Consider the following 24,157-nt stretch of genomic DNA (forward strand, 5'->3'; position numbering starts at 1 on the left):
TTTTTAAATCAAGAAATTAGTTGTTTTCGAAAGATATACTGAGCATTGAAAAAGAATTTAACAGTTTTTCGGTGATAACAGCTCATTGTCGAAAACTTGCGACACATGGACGTATTCATAAGGAGTATTGACAAAAGTTGTTGCAAGAACAAAAGCAGTTTCACTGCATGTTTGACATCCTAACACTACTGAACAATAAAGAGGTGTGAATATTTTTAGGCACGTTGTCGAAACAAATGAATAGAATTAGGAACAATGTACCAGCTGGTTGAAACAAAGTCAGTCACGGTCTTGTTGAATTGGGGGTGCGATTAGTAATAGATACTTTTCATGTTTTCAATTTTTGTTGAGAACTCTCTAACACTGAAGCCGAAATCGGGGGTGCGGTTACTATTAGGTATGCGGTTTATAATAGGATTTTAAGATTAAATTTCGTCTCAACCTTTCTGCAGGCTCTATTGAAGTAAAAATGCACATGACCTAATAAGTGCCATATCTCACCCATATCTTAGAAGAGATTGTTGTCCGTTTGTACCCATACCAACGCTTTCGTTCCAATCAGATGGGGTAGATATCTTGGCATTCTCATGTAGATACAGAGCATAGAAAACTCTGTAATGAATTCTACAATGCAGAAATACAAAGAGCATGGCATGACGACTATTTGCATTGGTGAAAGCAGAGTGACAATATTTTTGAAGATCAAAAGTTTGAGAATTCAAGTCATGAAAAAATTGTATAAAAACTTACCCTCTGTTTATATTATGTATGCCATGTAAGGCAAAGAGAAAAGTGGCAATGCAGTAAAGACACTCAATAAGATCCATGGCCAGTGTAGTCGTTGTATTATGTAATAAACCATGTAATATTTGCTGTATGTCTTTCACCTTCTCTGACAGGATGACTAACATACCAATCAATGACCAGGGGCTCGGGTACTAATTTAATAAGGTAAAAAAAACACAAGTTACTAGGTATGACAAATATCGTAAAACATGTTACCATAATGATCTCCTCAACCTAGTACTGTAAAAGGATTAATTATTCACTGGGTTTTAATTTTGCTTATTTCGCTGACTGGAAAATGCGCTAAAAATAGAACACATTATCTAAATGATAAAACCGTGAAGTTAAAACCCACTAAATATGCCTGAAATGGTAAATCAGGGTTCTCCACGGTTTGAAAATTAAACAGGGCGCGCCAATGTGAAGTGGGCGTGGCACATTTGTAACGTGCATCATTGGCAAGGATGTTGAAAAATGGAAACCAAAAAATCTATTAATCTACATATTATTACATATGCATAATATATATTTATTATTACAAAATGAATAGGAATTTTGAAGAGCTATTATTAAGTAAACGTCAGCACGTACAATCAGCTGATTTTAGCTGCACGATTCCTCAAGCGGCGACATAAGTTGTTTACAAGTAATGATCGAGTCCAGAAAAAGACGTAACAAGTTTGTTAATTTATTTTCCCAAATAGATACATACATGCTTTATTTAATTTTTAGCAAAAATTTATATTTATGATTTATATTTATTTGCACGAAGCAAAATAAAATGTATGTCGCACAAACGTTCGTAATTGGTTCATTAAATAACTTGCATGAATGGCACCAAAAACCAAAGTGATCAAACGAAATAAAATGTACACAATAGAAGATTTTCGATATGCATTTAACAGTTACTATCAAAAATAATAGAATTAGGTATAAAAAAACAAAATACATACTTAAAAGAATAATTTTCATTCGAATCGAAAGTTTGTTGATGTCTGCTTCGTTGAAAACAGCTATGACCCGGAAACAGTTCATTTTACTGTGTGCACCCTGATACTATGTAACGATGCTTTTGATTGGCCAAAGCGCAAAAAACAACCAATCAGAATATTTGTTCCAAAAGAACACAAGTAAATTTATTTCCTCCACTTATGATGCGAGTTGAAAGCATGGCCGTTTTACCGGGGTTTTTAAATCGTGATTTAAAGAAAATTCAACTTTAAATAGTGACATTTAAATATAAACATTTACATGTTCAAGCAAGCATTCGTGTGGACTTTTTGGTGATCAGCAATGTCTGTGATGGTACGTCGGCTGCGCTGGTCGTTTACCGATCATGCAAGTGCATAGCTGCCCGGTTGCTGCCTTTGTTCCACTCGGCGGTGACGATGTTGCCGCTACCTAGTCACGGCGTGAACTTGGTTTTAACCATAGACCTTATGTTTAACGAATAGTTTTACCGATAACGATTTTATATATTTGACGTTACCCTGGCAGTAAAAATATGGGTACGGTAATGCACTTTTCTAGGCCACATGTTCATTTTTAATCATGTTGAAAAAACTTGTAATTTTTTGTTTGGTGGTGTTATCACATCACGGTGACCTGCTACGATAACAAACCGGAATTTTCACAGTTGCACCTTAAAACAATGAACCAGTTACCCTGAGCACGATGAATCATCTTCGGAAGACAATGAGTGTTGGCCTGTTTTGTAAACAATTCTTTGTCTGGGATCATGCAGGGCGCACAGGAAATATAACAGGGCACTGACAATTTAAACAGGGCGCCAATTTCAAATAACAGGGCGCGGCGCCCTGTAAAAACCCCTCGTGGAGAACCCTGGGTAAATCAGCGGAAATTAAACCCAGTGAAAATTAGTAATTTTACAGTAAATAGTATAATATTTTAAAATTAGTAAGATGAAACATACAAAACAGAAAAATTACCGCAAAGGGGTCATTTGAATAATTTCCAATGCATACTTACTCCATGTGTTATTGTATCTGGCAACTTTTCATGCAAAACTTCCATAGCAAAGTCAAATTGAGGATGTTTTCTTAGATGATCCACCATAAATGCATTGGATCGTCTGGTAAATCCAGCCAAATATCTGATATCAAAAACATGCACAAATAATGAAGTTAGAAATTAGCTAGTCCAGGTACATTATTGATAAACATAGAGCTAGCTAGATAGGTATGAATTAATCAGCACAGACAGATATTTAGCAATCAGAATTCAAATTGTAAAAACAAGCAGCCTCTCAACTGAGATAGCTACGCTGTTAGCAATGCACATTTCAATTGAAGAAATGAAGATATCATTAGAAAATGAACAAATCTGAGAGAGGTCTACCTGAAGTACCTATACCATTATTGGCATAGTATCAAAGCAATCAGACTCGCTGTTTTCAACAATTAGTCAAAAATATCACTTTTTACCAAAAATATTCATTAAAATTAAAGAATTGAAGATATCATCACGAAATGAACAACTCTAAGAGATAAGAGATGCCCAAGGTACATATACACCAAGTATCAAAGCAATAAGAACTATAGTTCTCAAAAGTTCACACGGATGACGATGGACAATCACTCGTATGATAAGCTCCGCTCAACAAAGTCGACAGCGAAGCTAAAATACAGTGGTTGTTTTGTATATTGAGAATCTGATGCCACCCCTCAAGGGTAAAATATTGAAAACAAATTATTTATTCGAAATAATGATTTAAATATTGTACACTGTAATACTGTAATGAATGAGATGGTACAATCATTGATCTCACTGTATCATGGTACAATACAGTTTTCAAATATATATACACACACATGTAGGCCCTCTAGTGATGCAATACTTACAAAACAGATTAGTAAAAACGAAGCAGTTCAAAGCATTATCATTCAAAATACATTTTTTGAGAAGTTTACCATATTTAAATAGTGAACGAAATAACTATAGGAAAAAAAAGCTGTCCCTGAAAACAAAAGTCATGTAATGTCTATGTCACAGTAGTACTTTATCACTAGAGCAGAGGGCATAATTTACTGTCAAGTATCAATGATAATTACATGTAGCTAGCAATGCAACCAGGGAATACACTATAAATAATATTTACCTGACTATCTGAAGAATACAGTCATTGTAAGACATCATGTGATTACTTCTCATCATTTCCATTATTTCATCATATGTCTCAGGATCCTTCAATTTCAATTTGTGATATTTTTTCTTCCAAGGAATGAACTGACAATAAAAAAAACACAACTTGACAGAGATAATCAATCCTGCTGTTACATGTCATAAGGACCATTGTTAGTAGTTTTGAGACGGATACATGTGTATCCAGGGCTGAAGTTCAAGTTGTGAGGGCATTCATTTTCACGATCTGAATTTATAAAATGGCCTTGTCCTATAGGTAAAACATAGGGAATATCAAAAGACACAAAAACAAACTCATTGGGCAATGAGGCAATGGCCTCCTGAAGTTCTAGCCTTCCTATAAAACTCAATACTGATCATATTAAGAACAAGTTCCCCCTGGTAAATGGATCCTCATGCCCATATAACCATAATCCCTTGACGTTTAAAATAATTTTGCAGAAAAGGAAGGTTTGAAGACTGCCATCAACACTGAAGGCCATAGAACGAAAAAAGGTTTCTGGTCAACTTATTTTCAAAAGTCAATGACGGTGCAGGTTTTTATTTGGATTAAAATTATTATAGAATTAAGTCTTAAGAGCATTGATTTTGATTATTCATGAAAATTGAATTTGTCCCCATCCAAGCCCTGCTCAATATGGAGTCATACAAAGCTAGAACTGACCTTTGAGTTTACAATGATGTCATTCCACTTCTGACATACAAGGTTGACATTAAGACACAGATCAATCATTGGCAGCTGACTAAAGATGTTCTCAACAACCTCATCCGGTATCTCATACTTTGCATTATAAAAATAATTGAAATCTTCTTCTTCATCTTCTTCTGCTTTGCTTCCTTCCCCTAATAATCCAAAAGTGTCCGGCTGAGAAGCAAAAATATCATCTAGTTCGGTGTCATTTTCAAAAGCAATGAGGTTAATGTCCACCTCATTGCCATTACTTTCGTTGGTGACTGCAGTTTTTCTTGTGTCAGTACTGAGTACAGGCATCTCATTGAATAAGCTTGTCATAGACTTCACCACACTTTTCTGTTTGATTGCTGTACCTGGTGATACTTTGCTATCGATGTCTCCATATGACCAGGATTTAGGAGATGACAAGCAGGCATTGGTAGGCCTTGCTGGTTTTGGCGGTGTAATGTAAACTTCTGAAGTCGGTGACCATGCTTTTGGTGAGACTTTTGTATGTATGAGTGGCTGTGTAGTTGATGGTGTCTTCTGTGGTGATTGATACTGTCTGTGCATTGTCACTGGCATATGCCCAGTTTTCCGTGAAGCATTACTGGTTTGTTGAAATTGACTAGAAGTGAAATGCAATGTAGATGATGAACTTGATGCATTCACTTTCTTACTTATTATCGGTTGTTTTGACGAAGCATTTAACGCCATAGCGTCCTTGACATTGAAGGTTTGGACAGAACTACATGTTTTCAAAGTTGGTCGAGTGACCGTGTGAGGATATTGTTTGGTAGGTGTACTTGGCAGTGGATTTGATATTGTGGCATTGCTAGATTTTGTTGGTTGCGATAAACTTGACCAGGACGTCGCAGACAACAAAGAAGTTTGTTTCTTTGCTTTAGAAAACTGAGTGGAACTGCAGAACTGTGACCTCTTGGCATCACGTTTGCTAGATTTCCGATCGCTTCGTGGGTACAAACCTTTATTTGTATCCACAGCTGATTTTGACAAGGTCAACGGATTGGTCAACGAGTAAGTACCCTCAACAGACTCTGATCTTCTCATGCATTCTGTTGCACTCATCTCCAATTTGCGTTTCTTAGGGTTTGGCTCGTCAACTCCCAGTTTTGATGGTGCAGACATTTTATCAGCTGATCTGCTTGCACTGGCTTTGTTGAAATAAGAGTCCAGTAAACTCTGCATTCTCTTCTACATTGTAACTTGCATCTCTCTAACAAGTGTGAAATACTCATACAGGTTCTTCTTAACAAGCTACGTGGGTTATGTGTAAATCACATAGGTCACTGCAAGGAAACATAAGATGGTACAATAAAAACAATTGAAACATTTTAACCGATACATGTATAACTGTAGGCTCTTCACACATTGCATTAGTTTTTATTTATGTTTATTTATTGACACAACACTGACTTAGAAAAGTACATCAGTAAGGTCACTAATACTACAAAACCGAAAAAAAATACAATAAGAGGGCAACTAAATCAAAATACGCACAACAATATGAAAATTTTATCAAGTTCACAAAAAAAAATAGAAATTATAAGAAAGAAAAAATTACATCACAAAAAAAAATCTACAAAAGTCTATAGTGTGGATGACTAATATATGTAACTACAAAATAGTTATAATGAAGTTAAAATGAATCAAAATGTACACTTAAAATAGAAAAATAAAAATTAAATCACCAACATCATCAGCAAACTTGCTAACAAATTGGCCTGTGCTGATTGAAACTGGCATCTGGAGATCTTATCATATTAGGCCATCCCATTTTCAATAGGAGGCCAAGATACTTTTAGATGATCGGTATATGAATTTTTCATAATAATTTTTATCGTTGTTGTAATCGTACTTTATAATTTATTGCATTTAAAAATAGCTCAAAACGAGAAAAAATACAAAAAAATTTGCATAAAGTAACGACTTGAGAGTGCGCCCCCTCAGTAAATACCATTGTCTCCTTTAGAGAATGAGGTGGCCCAACAATCTGCAGACATCAACACAATCGAATCTTTAGCAAGTTTGCTGACGATGTTGGTAATTAGGTGTTCCTTTCATTCAAGCGTCCACAGTAATGGTGTATTTCTAGCCACACCAAGAGGGAAATCTGTACTGTCACAGTGATTCACAGTCAATTCGTCCCAATTTACATTTGTCCCATCACATTCATTCAAAAAGTCGATTCGTCCAAGCTCACAGTTGCCGAGGGTTGAGTAATTACAAGTAAGGGTTGGACCATTTGATTTTTGAGGGGGGGAGGTCAGAAATGAAAAAAAAAAATTTGCAAAGTGAAGGGTTCTTCAAAAAAAAAAATTGCTGCTTCACCAGTGTAAAAAAAAATATTTGTCACTATACGACTTCGGGAAAAAAAAATGTTTCCATCAGCTGTTGTCGTGTCATCTCTGAACACGGTAAATTCACTTGAATTACTGCGTCATAAAAATATGGCAATTCTTCCTGCCAAGATAAGGGGGCACATAGTACAAAAAGAAACTAGGTCATATATAAATGGATGTCAATGATTCTGGTTTGTGGATTAATTAATTAGTAGCAGAGGGAAAATTATTATCTGCATTTCAATATTAATTTCAAAAACAATTTCACTCTGGTTGCATTTAGATTGTATACCATACATGCTCTATTAGATGAGCATCTCCAATAGAAGCACATGTACGGCAACAATTGCATTAATTGTATACTGATTTATTAAAATATGATGTATTTTGACCATAGAAACACCTCTGTTATTTACATAAGAGCATGCGCTACTAATAGAGCAAATGCGGTATTGCATGCAACATCTGACAATTTAGCTGTTTTAGTTTAAATACATTTACAGACTAAAACAGAAACATTGTTAGAAAAGTTGCTTGCAATATTGCTGACTACTGTAAAATACTTTATTTTCTCTGGAATTTATTTTTGCTGAAAACAGCTTTTTGGCATTGTGTGGATCTAATTTTTCACTATGTTGTATTAATGCAACGTATAGAGAAAGCAGCATTTTCACTGGAATTTATTTTGCAGGAAATTGACTACAGGTAAAACAGGGAAAATAAAATGCCAGTGCAAATAAAGCATTCCACAGTATGTTATGTGACCACAATAATAGACAAGATACATTCATGATTGTATGGAACCATGTCGTATTAAACAAGTACAAATAAAATAAATATCAAAGGAAGCTTAGAAAGAACTCTTGAGTGCTGAGAGTATTGGAGACACATTAAAATTAATTCAAAATTTAAGATTTGCTTTTCAAACAAGAAGCTTGGCAACTAATATTTGAGATGCATAACATGAAAAAATGTGATTCACATTATCACAATTTATAATACATACAGAAAATACATTTGATTTTTCATCCATGGTTTTTATTCTAATTAGTTCCAGAGCACCTCTGCGATGAATTCAATTTAAATCTGATTTTTGTTTAATATCAGAAATGGGCTAATCATAGATAATCAATATGCATTAAACTAATCATGTCTGTGGATTACCTCAATGAACCAAATGAATTATTATACAAATTGAGAAATTATTATGTATAGGTTTAGGTCTTTATATTGTTCCAGGGTGCACATGTACAAAGTTTCATTATAATGTGATGTTTAATCATAACTAAATTAATTGAAAGCTGAAAAGTAAATTATTATTATAGATTTATATTATTATAGATATTATATAATTATTATAGATGTATATAAACCTAAAACTAACTTGATCATCACATTGTGTTAGAGTATATATGTACCAAGATTCATTAAATTAAGATAAGTACTGTCACAGACCATCTATGTACAAAGTTTCATTGAAATGTGATTATAATCAAAAATTATGATTTATTATGCAAATTAAGTATTTAATATGATCTTAACCCAAAACTAATCAGGTCTGTGTATTGTCCTAGAACATCTATGTACCAAGATTCATTGAAAAGAAATGAAGTCATAGTACTTGAAATATCAAAAGCTAAAAATTGAGTAATTACGCAAATTAGGTAATTAGTATATCTCATATTTGTCTGTGCATCGTCCTATGTATCTCTGCAAGTTTCATTGAAATGTGATGATTAGTACTTGAGATATCAGTGGAAAAGCGAAAATTGACTAATGAAAACCTAATCAAATCTGCGTATTAGCCCAGAGCATCTATTCACCAAGTTTCATTAAAAACCAACATACCGTTCTTGAGATATTAGATCACACATACAGACAGGGCAACTGCAAAGACTCCCATTGTGTGCTTCGCACACGGGAGTCAAAAATAAATAAAATGTAATAAAATAAATATTAAAATAAATGAGAAATTTTTTTGTCAGCAAATGTTTTACATCACACAGAGCAATCTTGTTCTGACCTACAATCCGACTCTCACCACCCACCTCACTGTCACCACTCACCTCACTCACACCTACTATCTCATTCTCACCACCCAACCCACATTCACCAACCATTCCACTCTCACCACCCACCTCACTTTCACCAACCATTCCACAATCACCACTCACCTCACTCACACCTACCATCTCATTCTCACCACCTATCTTATTGTCACCAACCATTCCACTAACACCACCCACCTCACTCACACCTACCATCTCATTCTCACCACCCACCTCACTCATACCTACCATCTCATTCTCACCACCCAACCCACATTCACCAACCACTCCACTCTTACCACCCACCTCACTTGCACCAACCATTCCACTATCACCACCCACCTCACTTGCACCAACCATTCCACTGTCATCAGCCACTTTAGTACATGTAGCAGTCACCTGCATTTTAGCCCTTTTTGTTACAATGTCAGTGATCTTTTGTTGCTTTGTAACAGGATGTGGGGACGATGCACACTTTCTCTTCTTATTTTTCTTTTTGTTTTCGGACTACCGACGAACCTTTTTAGTCCCAGTTCGGACGAAGTCCGAAAACGGTTCTGTCCGTCCTTCTGGATCCATTTATCGGACAGTCTTTGACCGATCTCGTTCAAACTTGGTATACAGACAATCTATAATGACCTACATATGCCAATTTTCGTTACGATTCAATTAAATATGGGTGACTGGCAGCCATTTTGTCCCTCAAATTTGCTAAATTCTGATATTTAAACGTGAACAGGGCGATTTCAATCAAACTTTGTATGGTGATCATGCATATTGGGTTACTGGTGCACGTCACTTTTTTTTCAAGATTCGGTCCAAAATGGCCGACTCACAGCCATTTCATTTTTTTTAAATTTTTGTGCTGATTCCTCTGAAAGATATCGCCTGATTCACTTGAAAGTTTGTACATAGGTACTATACTTCAAGACAATACAACACCATGTTTTGTTTTGAGATTTGATCAAATTTGTCGAAATGGCGGCCATTTTGTTTAATATCTTAAATTCACAGTCTGTAACGTGTCTGGAACTGTTTCCCGAAGCTGAATAGGGCGATTTCAATCAAACTTTATATGATGATCATGTATATTGCGTTACACGTGCACGTCTTATTTTTTTTCAAAATTTGGACCAAAATGGTCGACTGTTTTGTCTTGAGATTTGATCAAATTTGTCAAAATTGAGGCCACTTTGTCGAAAAAACGTAAAATAGCAGTAAAATAGCAAGTCTTTTCTACCACCGTTGAAGATAATGAAAAAAAAATGTTGGATATGATTAACTCCTAAAAAAAAAAATTGCAAGCAAACCTACTGATAAAAAAAAATTTCCAAACACATAAAAAAAAAAAAAAAAGTTTGCCTTTCACTGAGCTGACCTCCCCCCTCAAAAATCAAATGGTCCAACTCTAACTCGGGCCTAGCTGCAGTTCACTCGGGCCTTGCATTGGAGTCGATGAATGACTGAACGATCGGATCAAAGTTTAGCGAAACAGACATTTGTATGCAATCCGTAAAACTTCTTGCTTTTTTTTTTACTGTAATCTCTAATAGCGTCGAGATCAAAGCAACAATGTGTCACGACTGAACAACTTACCTACATGGAATTGGATAAACTGTATGCTGTTCTTACATCAAGACATCAAACTTGCATCATGATTTGCCACGAACATTTGCAATGCAATGTTTATTTTCCCACCACAGCGCCCTCTGAACTCGGAAACTCGCGAGAAAGTTTCACGAGAACCATCATGGCTGACATATGTTGCAGACACTTTTAGAATGAATGAACAACTTCTAAAATCGGCTCAACAAGGCGATCTACATACTCTGAAGCAGGTTTTAGGGAATGGAAATGATGTGGCAGATCTTCTTACATGTTTTCACGATAAATCCGGTGACACTGTCGCACATTTAGCGGCAAGGCATGGACACGTTGAAGTGCTGCGGTTCCTGGGTGAGCACGGCGCTTGTTTTGAAACAGGTAATCTGGACGGCAAACGAGCAATTCACGAAGCAGCGTTATACGGACAGACGGATTGCTTAAAATATTTGCTCTCCCAGAATGTCACTGTTGACTCCCTAAAAAGGGCTGACTGGTAAGATAACTTATGAGAAGAATTTGAGCTTTAAAAAAATAACTTTTACATGTTGGATTTTGCAAAGAATTGTGGGATATTAAAATACTAGTAAACAGTAGAGGGCGTTTGGGGGAGGGGGCTCACATCTTTTCCATTGGTAAAAATGTATGATGATATTGTTTGACTTTCCATTAATTTTACTGGGAAGATTGTTTTGAAGATTTGTTACTGTTTTTGTCTAAGCTATCCCATAATCCTTTGCAAAAAACAATTTGGAGTTAACACATTTTTCAAGAACAATATAAAATACTATTATTGTTGAACCATGGAAATAACATGCTTCCATGGTTCAATTAACAAATACTCACAATCACACGTACAAACATAATACTTATTTTGAGGCAGCTGGTAATTTTTTAATATTGTTGTTCTCTGATGTTAAAATAGTTTGGTGTGGATTTAGAGATTCTTTTGTTTGTTACAATGACAGTATTATTTTAGAGGGCGATGGTTGTCGCACCACGCATGTATGAAATGGGTCTTATATAAACAAAGATGACGACTTTAAATGTTACATAGATCAACAAGTACAAAGTGAGCTTTGGTTAGGTATTTGTTTAGGTGGTTGGAAGGTGTCAAAGGAGTCACCGGTGGTAATTAGTGCAAGTCGTGCCCAGGTCTAACCTCATACTTGTGATTTCCATTAGAAGAGCATATTGGATTAGGTGAAAATTTAGGTTTATCAATACAAATGTCGCACATGTGCTATGACCACCGCCCTTCAACATTGCTATCATGATTTGTCCATCTGTATAGTATTCTCTTTGAATAATTGATTTCTTTCAGTTTCATATAGTTTACATTTCAATAGAAAGTGTTCTTTTGTCTTCAGTTTCATTTCAGTTTCACACTGTGATTTAATTTAATAATCACCTACATCAAAGGAACTGGGCATACATCTAGGTGTTTGTGGTGCTGATTTCATTTTGTAGAATATGGGCACTTATTTGTGATTTTGTTAAGGCTGACCTTTGACTTTTAACTATAGACACTCCACAGGTACTTTTCATATGTGTAACATTTAATATTTTAAATTTGTTCAGTTGTATATGTTGCATGGAACCAATATTAAACATGACTGGTGTGATGACTATAGCGTTTTTATAATGATCATCATAGTTTTTAAACTTCCCACTCATACTGTTAAATTACCAACTAGAATTGGTTACACATGTTGTTGCCTGGAATGTATATATTATTAGATTGCATACATTCACAAATTGCATATATTCACTACGTTCAATTACCCACCATAGACTTCGGTCAGTCAAAATGACTATTTTGAACTGTAGGCATTAATCAGCGATTCTGCCAGTGACAGAGAGATAGAATCTAGGTCAGGGGACCTCAAAATTCTTTTACCCCTTACGTCACGAACCCACGTGACTGAGGCCACATGGCAACGCCATAGGTAGCCGTCCATCACTCTTCAATTTTCTCCACCTCGTCGGGGAATGATTCTGAGCGGTTCTGCCTGGCTCTGTTGCTTTTTCCTGTCCGGGTTTCTAGCGTGGGTCGTCGCCACAGCCGCGGCATCCGACATTCTTGCTGGTAGGACAAGTTTTTCTTGTTTTTTTACCCTCGTGTCGTTTTCCCCTTTGTGTGTTATGCTTTTCCACAACAAAGAGATCAAACCCGGCGCCACCACGTAACCACATGTTGATTTCATGGCGGCACCTTTTACAACTGTAATTCGTTTCGCTCATGCATGTTGTCTTTTATTTTTAATGTATTTGGAAATGGACAGATGCACTGGCAACGCCAGAGGCTCACCGCCGGTATTATCTCCTCAGTTTATGAGGCGGATTTGTACTCAGTGTACGCAGCAATTGCAGGAATGGAACCCGCATTCAAAGTGCTACCGTTGTTTCACGTGCGTTCGGGGTTCAGGTATCTGCCTAGAGAATATGTGTAATCGCTGGGGTTCGGAAGCCTGGGAATCGTTCCAGCAGCATGTCAAAATAGTCTAGACTGACGCGTCGCTCGTTCGCGAAAAGGTCGTGCGGCAAGTGCTACCGGCATGGGTATGAGTGAGTTGTGCGTTGGCATGAATGACAAGTCCTCGCGCTCGGCTACCGGTTCTCATACCGGGATACCAAGCAAAGGGCCCGATAGTAGGGGTGCCGATTTTTTCGGTCTCCTCCCGCTGATCGGAGGGCATCTACACAGTCTGTTTTTTCAGACAGTGGGTTTCCCAACTTTACCGGCAACGGCGAGGCTGTGCCCCTGGAGGTCGCTTCTACGCTGATGGGATCACAGGCGCCGGGATCCAGATCCACCCCATCTGCACGTCTCCCCTGGTCCAGCCGAGCGCTGAGCGTGGGGGACGGCACGCAGACGGTATTGAGGGGCGGTCGTTGGTCAGCCGCGGAGGAGGTAACGCCGAAAGCCCGGGCTGGGGCAATCTTTTGCATAACTCCTTTCGCTGGACTAAACGCTACCCCATCGGGGCAATCTCGGATTCGGACCCCAATTCGTGGGACGAAACCAGAAGTCCCCGACCGGACCCCAAGGCTCCTTCCCCGGACCCCTGTACCACAAACCTCTGTTTTGCCAACCACGTGAAGGGGGATGGCCGCGTTCCATGGTCATTCTCATCGACCCATTCTGAGACTATCCAACATGCCCTAAGAGCGGAGTTGCAACCCATCAATTTCCTTGAATTTGTGGGCGCCACACTGGAGCGCATTCTTGTGCGCGCACAGAACTCTGAGACCTCAGATGCAGAACGCACTCGCCTCCTAGACCAGGCGACACAGTTAATGGTAGGCCACCGTATGGCTATGTGCGATATCCTCCAGTGTCATATAGCTCTCTTGGCCGGGGCTACTACTGTGCAGCGAGACGCGGTTTTAGACCTGTGTGTTTCACGAATCAGGGGGTTCGCCACCGCCTCAGTTACACAGATTGGAGATCCTCCACCCGCTTTGATGGGAGATAGCGGGGGCAGTCGCAGAGCTTCGGGGTGTAACAAACCAAATGGTCCAAGTCGAATCCGCTAGCCAGTTGGCCGCTGCCAAGGGTAAACGGAGGGCGCCCCAAGCACAGAAAACACAATGCCCTAGGACTAGCTCCGCTAAACAGAGTCAGCCAGGAGGCAAGCGCTCGTACCCATCCGCGGGAGGGAACGGTAGCGGCGCGCCCCCAGGAAAGAGAGGACCAGGTGGTGGCTCCTCCTCCTCGGGTGGTCATCATCCCCGGCAGCGGGGTAAGCATGTTTGACGCTTACCTCTGCGACAGGGGGGATGGGCCTGCGTTCGGCAAGAGATCAGGCTACAGCTTAGTGATCTACGGGGAGGCTCACCTCACGGTAGAGAAGAACCCCCCCCCTCTTGCAACCGCCGAACCCATGGCCACAGATCCCTGTTGCACGCAGATTGCACCGGTGCATTCCGGCTTGGAGGCAGCAGGTAACCGACCCCTGGACGCTCCAGGTGGTCACACGCAGTTACAGAATACCTCTGACATCTTCTCCGCCCCGTTGGTTGATACACAACCCAGACAAGGGGTTATTAGCCAGACATGTAAGGCTTACACAGGATTTACTCCACCAGTTGGGCTTTTTAGTAAATCACAAAAAGTCCCATCCCGACCCGACTCAACAGTTGGTGTTTCTGGGCATGGAGTTCGACACCGAAGTAGGCCTGGTTCGCCCATCTCGAGCGCGTTGCCTAGCGCTAAGCAACCTAGCAGAACGCCTAGTCAGCGTACCTTCAGTGTCTCTCCGAGAACTAGTGCGGCTCATCGGAATGATGACCTCCGTTCGAAGGGTAGTTCCCCAGGCCGCACTACGCAGCCGCCCGGTCCAACACTTGTTATTGGAATACCGAGCTTACCTACGGGAACTAAACAGACGGGTATTGATCCCAGACCAAGTAAAGGAAACCCTGTCCTGGTGGTCGTCACTGACCAACTTCAGGCAGGGGGTCCCCTTGGACCCACTCGTCACAACCATGACTCTGGTAACAGACGCCTCTCTCCAAGGGTGGGGAGCGCATCTATTGGACAAACAAGCCCAAGGAATATGGCCCCTGCAATGGGTTCGGGACCACCATATCAACTGGCTCGAGCTGAAAGCAGTGCACCTAGCACTTTCACGCTTTCGACCCGAAGTTCGAGACCACAGAGTCCTGCTCCGCACAGACAACACAGCGGTAGTCTCCTACATCAACAAGGAGGGGGGACGCGTTCCCTATCGTTGTCGGTCCTAGCAGAGCAAATTCTCCTTTGGTGCCTGGAATACAATGTGGAGCTAACCGCACACCACCTTCCAGGGGTGAGAAACAGTCTGGCAGACGCCCTTTCAAGGTGCCTCCGTCTCCAGAACACGGAATGGCAGATCCCCCAGTGGGTAGCCTCCAGACTGTTTTGGCTGTGGGAAGGTCCAAGGATAGACCTGTTCGCCGCACCCTGGAACGCCAAGCTCCCGACGTACGTAACACTCCTGCCGACACCAGGAGCATGGGCCGTGGACGCCTTATCGATCCTCTGGTCCCATATGGATGCGTACGCCTTTCCTCCTTTCCCGCTAATTAACCGGGTACTGGAGAAACTTCGACAAGAGCCCACCTGCATATTAACTCTGGTTGCGCCTAATTGGCCGACCAAGGCCTGGTTTCCGCTCCTGCTGGAAATGATAGTCGAAACACCGGTAGTGCTGCCGGACATACCGGACTTGCTGTACCAACCGAACGGCACACTACCAACAAGCCCAGCAGTGTACCACTTACACGCATGGAGATTCTCAGTAGACTCGCGCAGACGAAAGGTCTATCTAAGCGGGCTGCCAACGTCCTGGCCAGGGCGAACAGTATTCTACCAACGCTGCCTACGACTCGAAGTGGCGAGCATACACCGGTTGGTGTAGTGGAAGGGAGATTGATCCATGCCATCCCTCTATCGGCCAGGTAGCAGACTTCTTTGTCCACTTGTTTGATGGTCCTACGCAGCGATCGTTGGCTACAGGTCATTCTTGTCCCCTACCATAGAAAACTCTTTGGGGTCAAGTTATCCGATTGTCCCATTATTAGGAGACTGTTTACTGCTTTCCATAATCAGAGGCCCAGGGCCCGTTCTAGGGAACCGCCCAATTTTATCAGCCCTAAGCAGACCTCCTTTTGAGCCTCTCGTTTCAGCACCACTCAAGTTTTTGATGTGGAAAACAGTCTTCCTACTGGCCCTCGCCTCAGATAGGCACAGGTCAGAGCTAGGTACACTGTCCTTCGCGGACGGTTGTGCCGCCTTCATGGACGATCAAGTTGTACTAAAGACACGAATCGGGTTTCTCGCCAAGAACCAAATCCCAGGACACGATCCTCAACCGATCGTCATCCCCCGGCTGTCAAATATTGTCGGTTCAGAGGATCAGGAGGAATTGCTTCTCTGCCCGGTCCGAGCGCTGAGTTGCTACGAGAACCGTACCAGGTTTTCCAGACGGGGAACCAAACACATGTTTTTGTGTTACGGCCCTGGCAAACAGGATAAGCCGGCTTCCCCGACTTCCATCTCCAGGTGGATTACTGCGACTGTACTGGAGGTCTATAATACACTACCCTCCTCAACACAGACCTTGCAGAGACACCAAGTACGAGCACATGAGGTCCGTGTGATTGCTAACTCATTAGCGCTAGCTTCAGGCACCCCTCTCGAACACATTCTGTGGGCAGGCTTCTGGAGAACGCAGAACGTCTTCATCAACTACTACCTAAGAGACACCCAATCTATTGAGTAGGGTCTCTTCAGGTTAGGCCCCATCGTAACGGGTCAGGCTTTGTTTACTGACCCAGCCCGTACGACCGCAGGGGCCCTGCACATAGGCGATAAGTCAGTCTCGGCATTCTTGCGGGCAGATTGTCTGTACCACGAGCACTCCCTGGAAGCTCCCAGGTTTCGCTTCTTTCGACCTACGCCCTCATGCGAACTGTTTCGGTCCTACTTCTAGCTTATCACCCCCGAATTCGGCTTGGTTCTAGCTTTCTCGGGCGCACCGAACCCTGTCACCACAGCAGCATTGGTTTCTTGCTTCAGGGACAGCACAGGCAAGGTAAGACACCACCCTTCTTGGGGTCTTAACTTAGGTTTTTTGAGTTTGTTTTCATCCTGGACTGGGAAAAGACTTTCATCATTATTTTTTTTCTGTTTGCTCGGAAAAACCCGCCACCTATCAGTGTCTGACTCTGCCTACAGTTCAAAATAGTCATTTTGACTGACCGGAGTCTATGGTGGGTAATTGAACGTAGTCCTCCCCCCCCAACATTCACACTCTTTCCGTCGCATTGGTCTAAGTCCTCGAAGCGGAGATAAAGGAACCAGAGTGATGGACGGCTACCTATGGCGTTGCCATGTGGCCTCGGTCACGTGGGTTCGTGACGTAAGGGGTAAAAGAATCTTGAGGTCATGGGGCTTCCCCTGACCTAGATTCTATCTCTCCGTCACCGACAGAATCGCTGATTAATGCCTACAGTTCAAAATAGTCATTTTGACTGACCGGAGTCTATGGTGGGTATGAACTATGTGAATAGGCGGGTTCGGAGAACCCTCGCCTAAATTTGAAGTGTCGTAAGAGTTTACGCAGTGACATCAATTCCCACAAGTTTGTGGACATTCAGTTGCACTTGATGAGTTCCCTGATCATGAAACTGAAATGGTAACAAAAGTACATTATTTATTTATGAAGAATCAGAAGGTTGATTTACTCATTAACTTCTGCTGTATGACATCATACATTCTACAAGTGGGACTACAAGTGAAATTGATGTGATATTTATGAATGAATGGAAATATCATAGAATAATAACGAGATGTTAACATGTAGTTTGAATTAATGGTTGATGGGTATAATTCTATTGTATTCAATACAGACCATATACCATTTAAAATACAGGCTTTTTTCACACATTATGCAAATTAGGTTAATTATATGCATGGATTTTTACCCAAAACTAATCAAATCTGTGCATTAGTCACCACAGCAGCATTGGTTTCTTGCTTCAGGGACAGCACAGGCAAGGTAAGACACCACCCTTCTTGGGGTCTTAACTTAGGTTTTTTGAGTTTGTTTTCATCCTGGACTGGGAAAAGACTTTCATCATTATTTTTTTTCTGTTTGCTCGGAAAAACCCGCCACCTATCAGTGTCTGACTCTGCCTACAGTTCAAAATAGTCATTTTGACTGACCGGAGTCTATGGTGGGTAATTGAACGTAGTCCTCCCCCCCAACATTCCTACTCTTTCCGTCGCATTGGTCTAAGTCCTCGAAGCGGAGATAAAGGAACCAGAGTGATGGACGGCTACCTATGGCGTTGCCATGTGGCCTCGGTCACGTGGGTTCGTGACGTAAGGGGTAAAAGAATCTTGAGGTCATGGGGCTTCCCCTGACCTAGATTCTATCTCTCCGTCACCGACAGAATCGCTGATTAATGCCTACAGTTCAAAATAGTCATTTTGACTGACCGGAGTCTATGGTGGGTATGAACTATGTGAATAGGCGGGTTCGGAGAACCCTCGCCTAAATTTGAAGTGTCGTAAGAGTTTACGCAGTGACATCAATTCCCACAAGTTTGTGGACATTCAGTTGCACTTGATGAGTTCCCTGATCATGAAACTGAAATGGTAACAAAAGTACATTATTTATTTATGAAGAATCAGAAGGTTGATTTACTCATTAACTTCTGCTGTATGACATCATACATTCTACAAGTGGGACTACAAGTGAAATTGATGTGATATTTATGAATGAATGGAAATATCATAGAATAATAACGAGATGTTAACATGTAGTTTGAATTAATGGTTGATGGGTATAATTCTATTGTATTCAATACAGACCATATAACATTTAAAATACAGGCTTTTTTCACACATTATGCAAATTAGGTTAATTATATGCATGGATTTTTACCCAAAACTAATCAAATCTGTGCATTAGTCAAGAGCATCTATGTACAAAGTTTCATCAAAATCTAATGAATGGCTCCTTCATATATCAGTTGAACAGTCAGGACACAGTTAAAAATTAGCTGATTATCATGCAAATTAGATTATTAATATGCATGGTTTTCAACTAAAACCTAATCAAATCTGCGCACTAGCAGAGGTTTTGGAGATTTTGAAGCTTTTTCACGAAGAAATCAAATATGATACAACAAATGTACATGTAGTGATAGTCACAGTGAAAGTGATTAAATAATTAAAATAAATAAATTTATGCACATACAGTTCTTGAGATATCAGTGGAACGGACAGACACATATACAGACAAGCTAACTGCAAAAACTCCCACACAAGAGTAAAAAAAACATTAACTATGTTTTGACTGAATCATGATCTTGTTGTATTTGTTTGTACAGGACTCCATTGATGTTAGCATGTACCAAAGCAAACTTAGAGGTTGTTCAAGAACTTATACAAAATGGTGCAAATCAAAAACTGAGAAATAAAGATGGCTGGAATTGTTTTCACATCGCAGCAAGGTGAACAGTAAAGACGGAGCATATTTATCATCACATAATAACCACCCCTTAGAGGCGAGTATGCCACAAGATTTTGACCAGTTTTATGAGATACCGGTATATACACAAGAGGTATATATGTCAGTGTATACACTGTATGAGTGAACTAGTCAAAATGAAGTGGTATACCCACCTCTGGAGTGGTGATTTCTATTATATTATATTATTATACCAACTGCATTTTAAAGGTGATTCTGAGACACAACTGTGGTGAAATAAAATTGCACCATTGAACTAGCATACATGGATTATGGGTACACTAATTGGTGTTGCAAGGTTTAAAGATATATCTTGATTTCCAAAAAAATATACATGCCGATCTATAACTTCCAGGTTCAAAAACCAGCCACTGGCGACTGCAACCATTTTTTTGTGTGACATTGTTCTGTAAATTCTGTAAAATATTATTTTTAGGGGGCTAATTCTAAAAACAAAAACCATGGTATATTGTCTATTTAATTATGGCTTGCATAATTAAAACATGCTGTCAACCAATTAGAACGATGTATTCAGACAATTGAAACACCGGTATAATATAATGTATATTTTGTGTATTTATCTTATGATATCTGTTTACCATTATACTTTGGTTATTTTCACAGAGAGGGACATGTTGACATTCTCAACTATCTGCTAAACTGTGATGAGAACACTTGGAATACAATCAGTAAGAATGGCCGAACTCCTCTGCACACTGCTGGTATGAACACGTATGTTGACCATATGTTTAGTTTTACCATAGACTATGTCAAAGGTGCAGCACATTACAGCCGTTCTGAAAATTATTCGGACAGTCAGTTAGCAATATATCTTGGAACTTTGCAAAACACTTTTACATTACATTGTCAGGGTCTTTTCCAATCTAGACTTGATGGCGCCCACAATTGGGATCATTCCATCATCTTGCTAGATGCGGGTAAAAGGCTGTTTTCAAAACGACACGCCACAGTTACCATACATTAACAGGTTATATGTTGTACATGTACTTGCAATTTACCATGCCGACAACCCCTATGAAATAGTAATCCCAAACCAAGCGCCCGTCAATCAAGTGGTGCCAACAAGTCTAGATTGGGCAAAGACCAAAGTGTTTTGTAAAATTGCAAGTCATTTTGCTAACTGACTGTCCGAATAATTCTCAGAACGACTGTAATAAACGCATGAACCAAGTTTGTCTGTGTGTTGGATTACAGTTTTTATCACACACTCAGTATTGGTTCTGTTCCATTATTTAACTTGTTCAGGTGTCAATATTTGTTGTGCAACACATTATGGAGTTCAGTAATCGACATATTGTGAAATGAGTCCCGACAAGCTAAAAAGAACACAAATGATGGTTTATTTTGTAGCACTCCATGGCAACACAGAGGCTGCAAAGATAATGATCCACAGATGCCATTATCAGGTTGACATGGTGGATAGTTGTGGTAGCACTCCATTAATGGATTCACTGAGAGTGGGTTATGTGGACATAGCTGATTTACTCATTATGTTACACAAGGTAAATCATAACAAATAAATTAGAATTTTCATTTACAGGATGTCATTTTCCAATATGGTAAGAAAACTGATTTATTCTGAGTGATAATTTGTTTTCATTTATCAGTGACGCAAGCATTTTTGGCTTGATTACAGTGCATCTCTATAAATCACAGAAATGTGTTTTTATGGTCAAAATAAATAATATTTTAATGATTCAGAAGTTAATATGTTAATCCTAACTGTTGAATGCCAGTGTGTTTCATGTCAGCATTGCCTCCAATACCCTCAGTAGTTCACTCAGTCGTTTTTTCTAAGCTTGTTTTGAATATTAATTTACAATTTGCACAATATTTATAACCTGCATGGTTAAAAATCATACCTCAGTGATCAAAATTGTAACAATCAATGGCAACTCTCACAATTTAAATTATGGTGTGCCACAGGATTCTGTTCCAGTATTCACCATGTATACATCACCACTAGGTAACATTAGAGAAAACAACATCAAGTTCATGCATGGAAAGCTGCATATCCCTCATTCATTTTAAAATCAAACCTAGATAAGATGGAGCTGTTCTTCTTTGGATCAAAACATAATCTGAATAAAATGGACCTACCGCACATAAAAATTGGTGACACTGATATTCTACCAAAAGCAGCATTTATAAATCTTGCACAACGTTTGATAGTCCTTGCCTGCAAATCAGCGTTTTTTTCATATTAGAAACATCTACAAAATTACACCTATTCTATACAAGCATCACTGGCTATGTATTGACTTCAAACTCCTTTTGAATCACGTATAAGGCACTTCATGTCCAAGCCCCAACCTACTTATCAACTCTTCTAAAGTCATTCAACCCCATTTGTAAAGTCATCTTATGGAAAACACGACTTGCACCAAAACACAATTGACATGAAAAAGTATGATTCACTACCTGTATTTAATAAGAAACTGAAGACTCATCAATTTAATCAAGCCTACAAAAGAGTATCATCAATAACTTCAATTATTTTAGTTTTAATTTTTACCATAGTGAAGCTCCTTCATGGAAATATGGTGCTATATATGTTTCAAATAGTAACAATAAAATGAATACCGGTAAATAATACAAACACATTGAAGTGTCTACCCAAGGTATATTGTGTGTAGGGTATACAATCATTTGATACCAAGGATGTCTCTTGCTAATAACAACTTATTACATGTATTGAAATGCAAACATCATCATATTATATTTACTCATTGTTCTTGACAGGCTGATGTTCATAAAGGTGATATTTTGGGTCGTCAGGCAATCCATCTGGCATCCCAGTCTGGTTGTGTTACATCCCTCAATTTCCTCATCAACAATTGTAATGTGTCTGTGAATATACAAACTATAATTGGTTGCCTTTCACCCTTACATCTGGCAGCAAAGGTGAGTTTAGGCCTGGTTTGTGCAATTCTAATCATTGTGTCAAAGGTCAGTTTACAGCTCCTACCATCACATGTAATACTGTTGAAAAAAGAAAAAGAGCATGGAATATGCCATTTCATACTCTACCTTTTGATATACTGGTAGCAACATCAGGGTCAAGATTTTGCATCAACACTTCACAACACTGAAGTTTAACAAATTTATAATACGGTACTAATACTGTGGAATACTTTATTTTCGCTGGAATTAATTTTCGCTGAAAAGGCTTTTTGGGCGTTTTGTATGGAATTTATTTTCACTGATTTTTTATGAGTTTAATGTGAAATATAGGAAAAAAAGTATATTCGCTGGATTTTATTTTCACGGAATCATCCCTTCAGCGAAAATAGCGAAAATGATTTCCAAGCAAAAATAAAGTATTCTACAGTACTAGTAATTGTACTGTGATACTTTGAGTTACCAGATAAAAAGTTAATATACCAGTAATAAACAGTGGTTATTTCCTTTTATACAGGAAGGTCATGTGGGAGCAATTGATTGTTTGATATGTCATAATGCAGATGTCAATATCACTGACAGTAAAGGAAGAACAGGTACTGTGGTCTGCTAACATGCTGGATATTGTATAATTTATTATATCACTGTATATGTTTGAATATTACACAATATCAAAGTCAATCAGTGTAGGTACTCATGTAATGTAACATGTACTTATGCATGTTGAGAATTGTGGATATTATACATGGTATTTTTTAAAACAATCGTTGACATTAAATATTATAAAAATTAAATTTAGAGATCGAGAAAGATCTCATGAAATAATGTCTTCACTTTTTGATCGCAAGAGAACTTTCAATGAAGGATTCATTAACAAATCATAACTTTGTTTTCACAGCTTTACACATGGCTGTTGGGGGTCAGCACTTTGACTGTGTTGAAGAACTATTGAAGAATGGAGCCATAGACATTACAGACATCAACGGCACTAAACCAAGTGAACTGACTAACAAACTAGAAATTTGTCAGTTGTTTAAAAAATATACAAACTGATAGAAGTAGTAGTTATTATTTTGGTTCAACTGTATTCGCACGTCTGAACATTTGTAGGGACATTATGGTACAAGGGCAATACTTATGTGAGCAAACCATATGTTGTATACATTTTAAATCGGGTGCCAGCCCTCAGACCACGTACTTAAAGTCCTAAATATACAGAATAATTTTATTCCAACTTAGCATAGATAGTAAGCTACTTTTATTGGAACATAAACTTTGTAGAGCACACATGTTTTCCACTTTAGAATAGATCTGATGATATTTTGAAATCATGGACTGTGTTTACTGAAAACAATACAACATGATTCTGATGTCCAATAATGAATAATTTCTCATCTCTTTGTACTGCGAGTGCGATAGCTGTAACTATCAATCTTTTTTTCTGATTTTTATTTTTAATAAAAACATTTCCTGTGTCAATTTGTAACTGTCGGTGAGATTTGACTATCTTTTTTCGTGTTTGTATTTAAACACAAAAAAATCACAGATATTGTCTCTTATTTCGTCATTCATGAA

General features: G+C 39.2%; 2 protein-coding genes across 3 annotated transcripts in view; one reads left to right on the forward strand and one right to left on the reverse strand.

The window, feature by feature from the left end:
* LOC100377885 (F-box DNA helicase 1-like) overlaps nt 1-10,737 on the reverse strand; it is a 30,835-nt gene extending 20,098 nt beyond the window's left edge. The window contains exons 1-6 of one of the 2 annotated variants that reach the window (XM_006820744.3): nt 10,629-10,737; nt 4,613-5,931; nt 3,905-4,032; nt 2,776-2,899; nt 751-938; nt 502-624 (exon numbers count right to left, since the gene is read on the reverse strand). In XM_006820744.3, coding sequence (XP_006820807.3) covers nt 502-624; nt 751-938; nt 2,776-2,899; nt 3,905-4,032; nt 4,613-5,830 — 1,781 coding nt within the window. In that variant the 5' untranslated portion in view covers nt 5,831-5,931; nt 10,629-10,737. Of the gene's footprint in view, nt 1-501; nt 625-750; nt 939-2,775; nt 2,900-3,904; nt 4,033-4,612; nt 5,932-10,628 lie in introns of those variants that run through there. The other variant, XM_085497097.1, reaches the window with a different exon arrangement.
* A 33-nt stretch (nt 10,738-10,770) lies between these two features.
* On the forward strand, nt 10,771-24,068 carry LOC102805168 (ankyrin repeat domain-containing protein 16-like). Its single transcript, XM_078012207.2, has 7 exons — nt 10,771-11,130; nt 19,521-19,643; nt 20,285-20,382; nt 21,032-21,183; nt 22,424-22,585; nt 23,100-23,178; nt 23,481-24,068. The coding sequence occupies exons 1-7, from the start codon at nt 10,814-10,816 to the stop codon at nt 23,633-23,635; spliced, it is 1,086 nt and encodes a 361-aa protein (XP_077868333.1). The 5' UTR covers nt 10,771-10,813; the 3' UTR covers nt 23,636-24,068.
* Nucleotides 24,069-24,157: the final 89 nt, after the last annotated feature.

The sequence above is a fragment of the Saccoglossus kowalevskii genome, chromosome 3 (assembly GCF_978046115.1).
Source record: "Saccoglossus kowalevskii chromosome 3, keSacKowa6.1, whole genome shotgun sequence".
In the NCBI taxonomy this organism is placed as follows: Eukaryota; Metazoa; Hemichordata; class Enteropneusta; family Harrimaniidae; genus Saccoglossus; species Saccoglossus kowalevskii.

What these genes read in the sequence shown, in the direction of transcription:
- LOC102805168 (XM_078012207.2), top strand. Translation starts at nt 10,814, where the DNA reads ATGAATGAACAACTTCTAAAATCGGCTCAACAAGGCGATCTACATACT. An exon ending in AACTCCTCTGCACACTGCTG is followed by an intron (nt 20,383 to 21,031) that starts GTATGAACACGT and finishes TTTATTTTGTAG; the next exon opens with CACTCCATGGCAACACAGAG. An exon ending in TGACAGTAAAGGAAGAACAG is followed by an intron (nt 23,179 to 23,480) that starts GTACTGTGGTCT and finishes TTGTTTTCACAG; the next exon opens with CTTTACACATGGCTGTTGGG.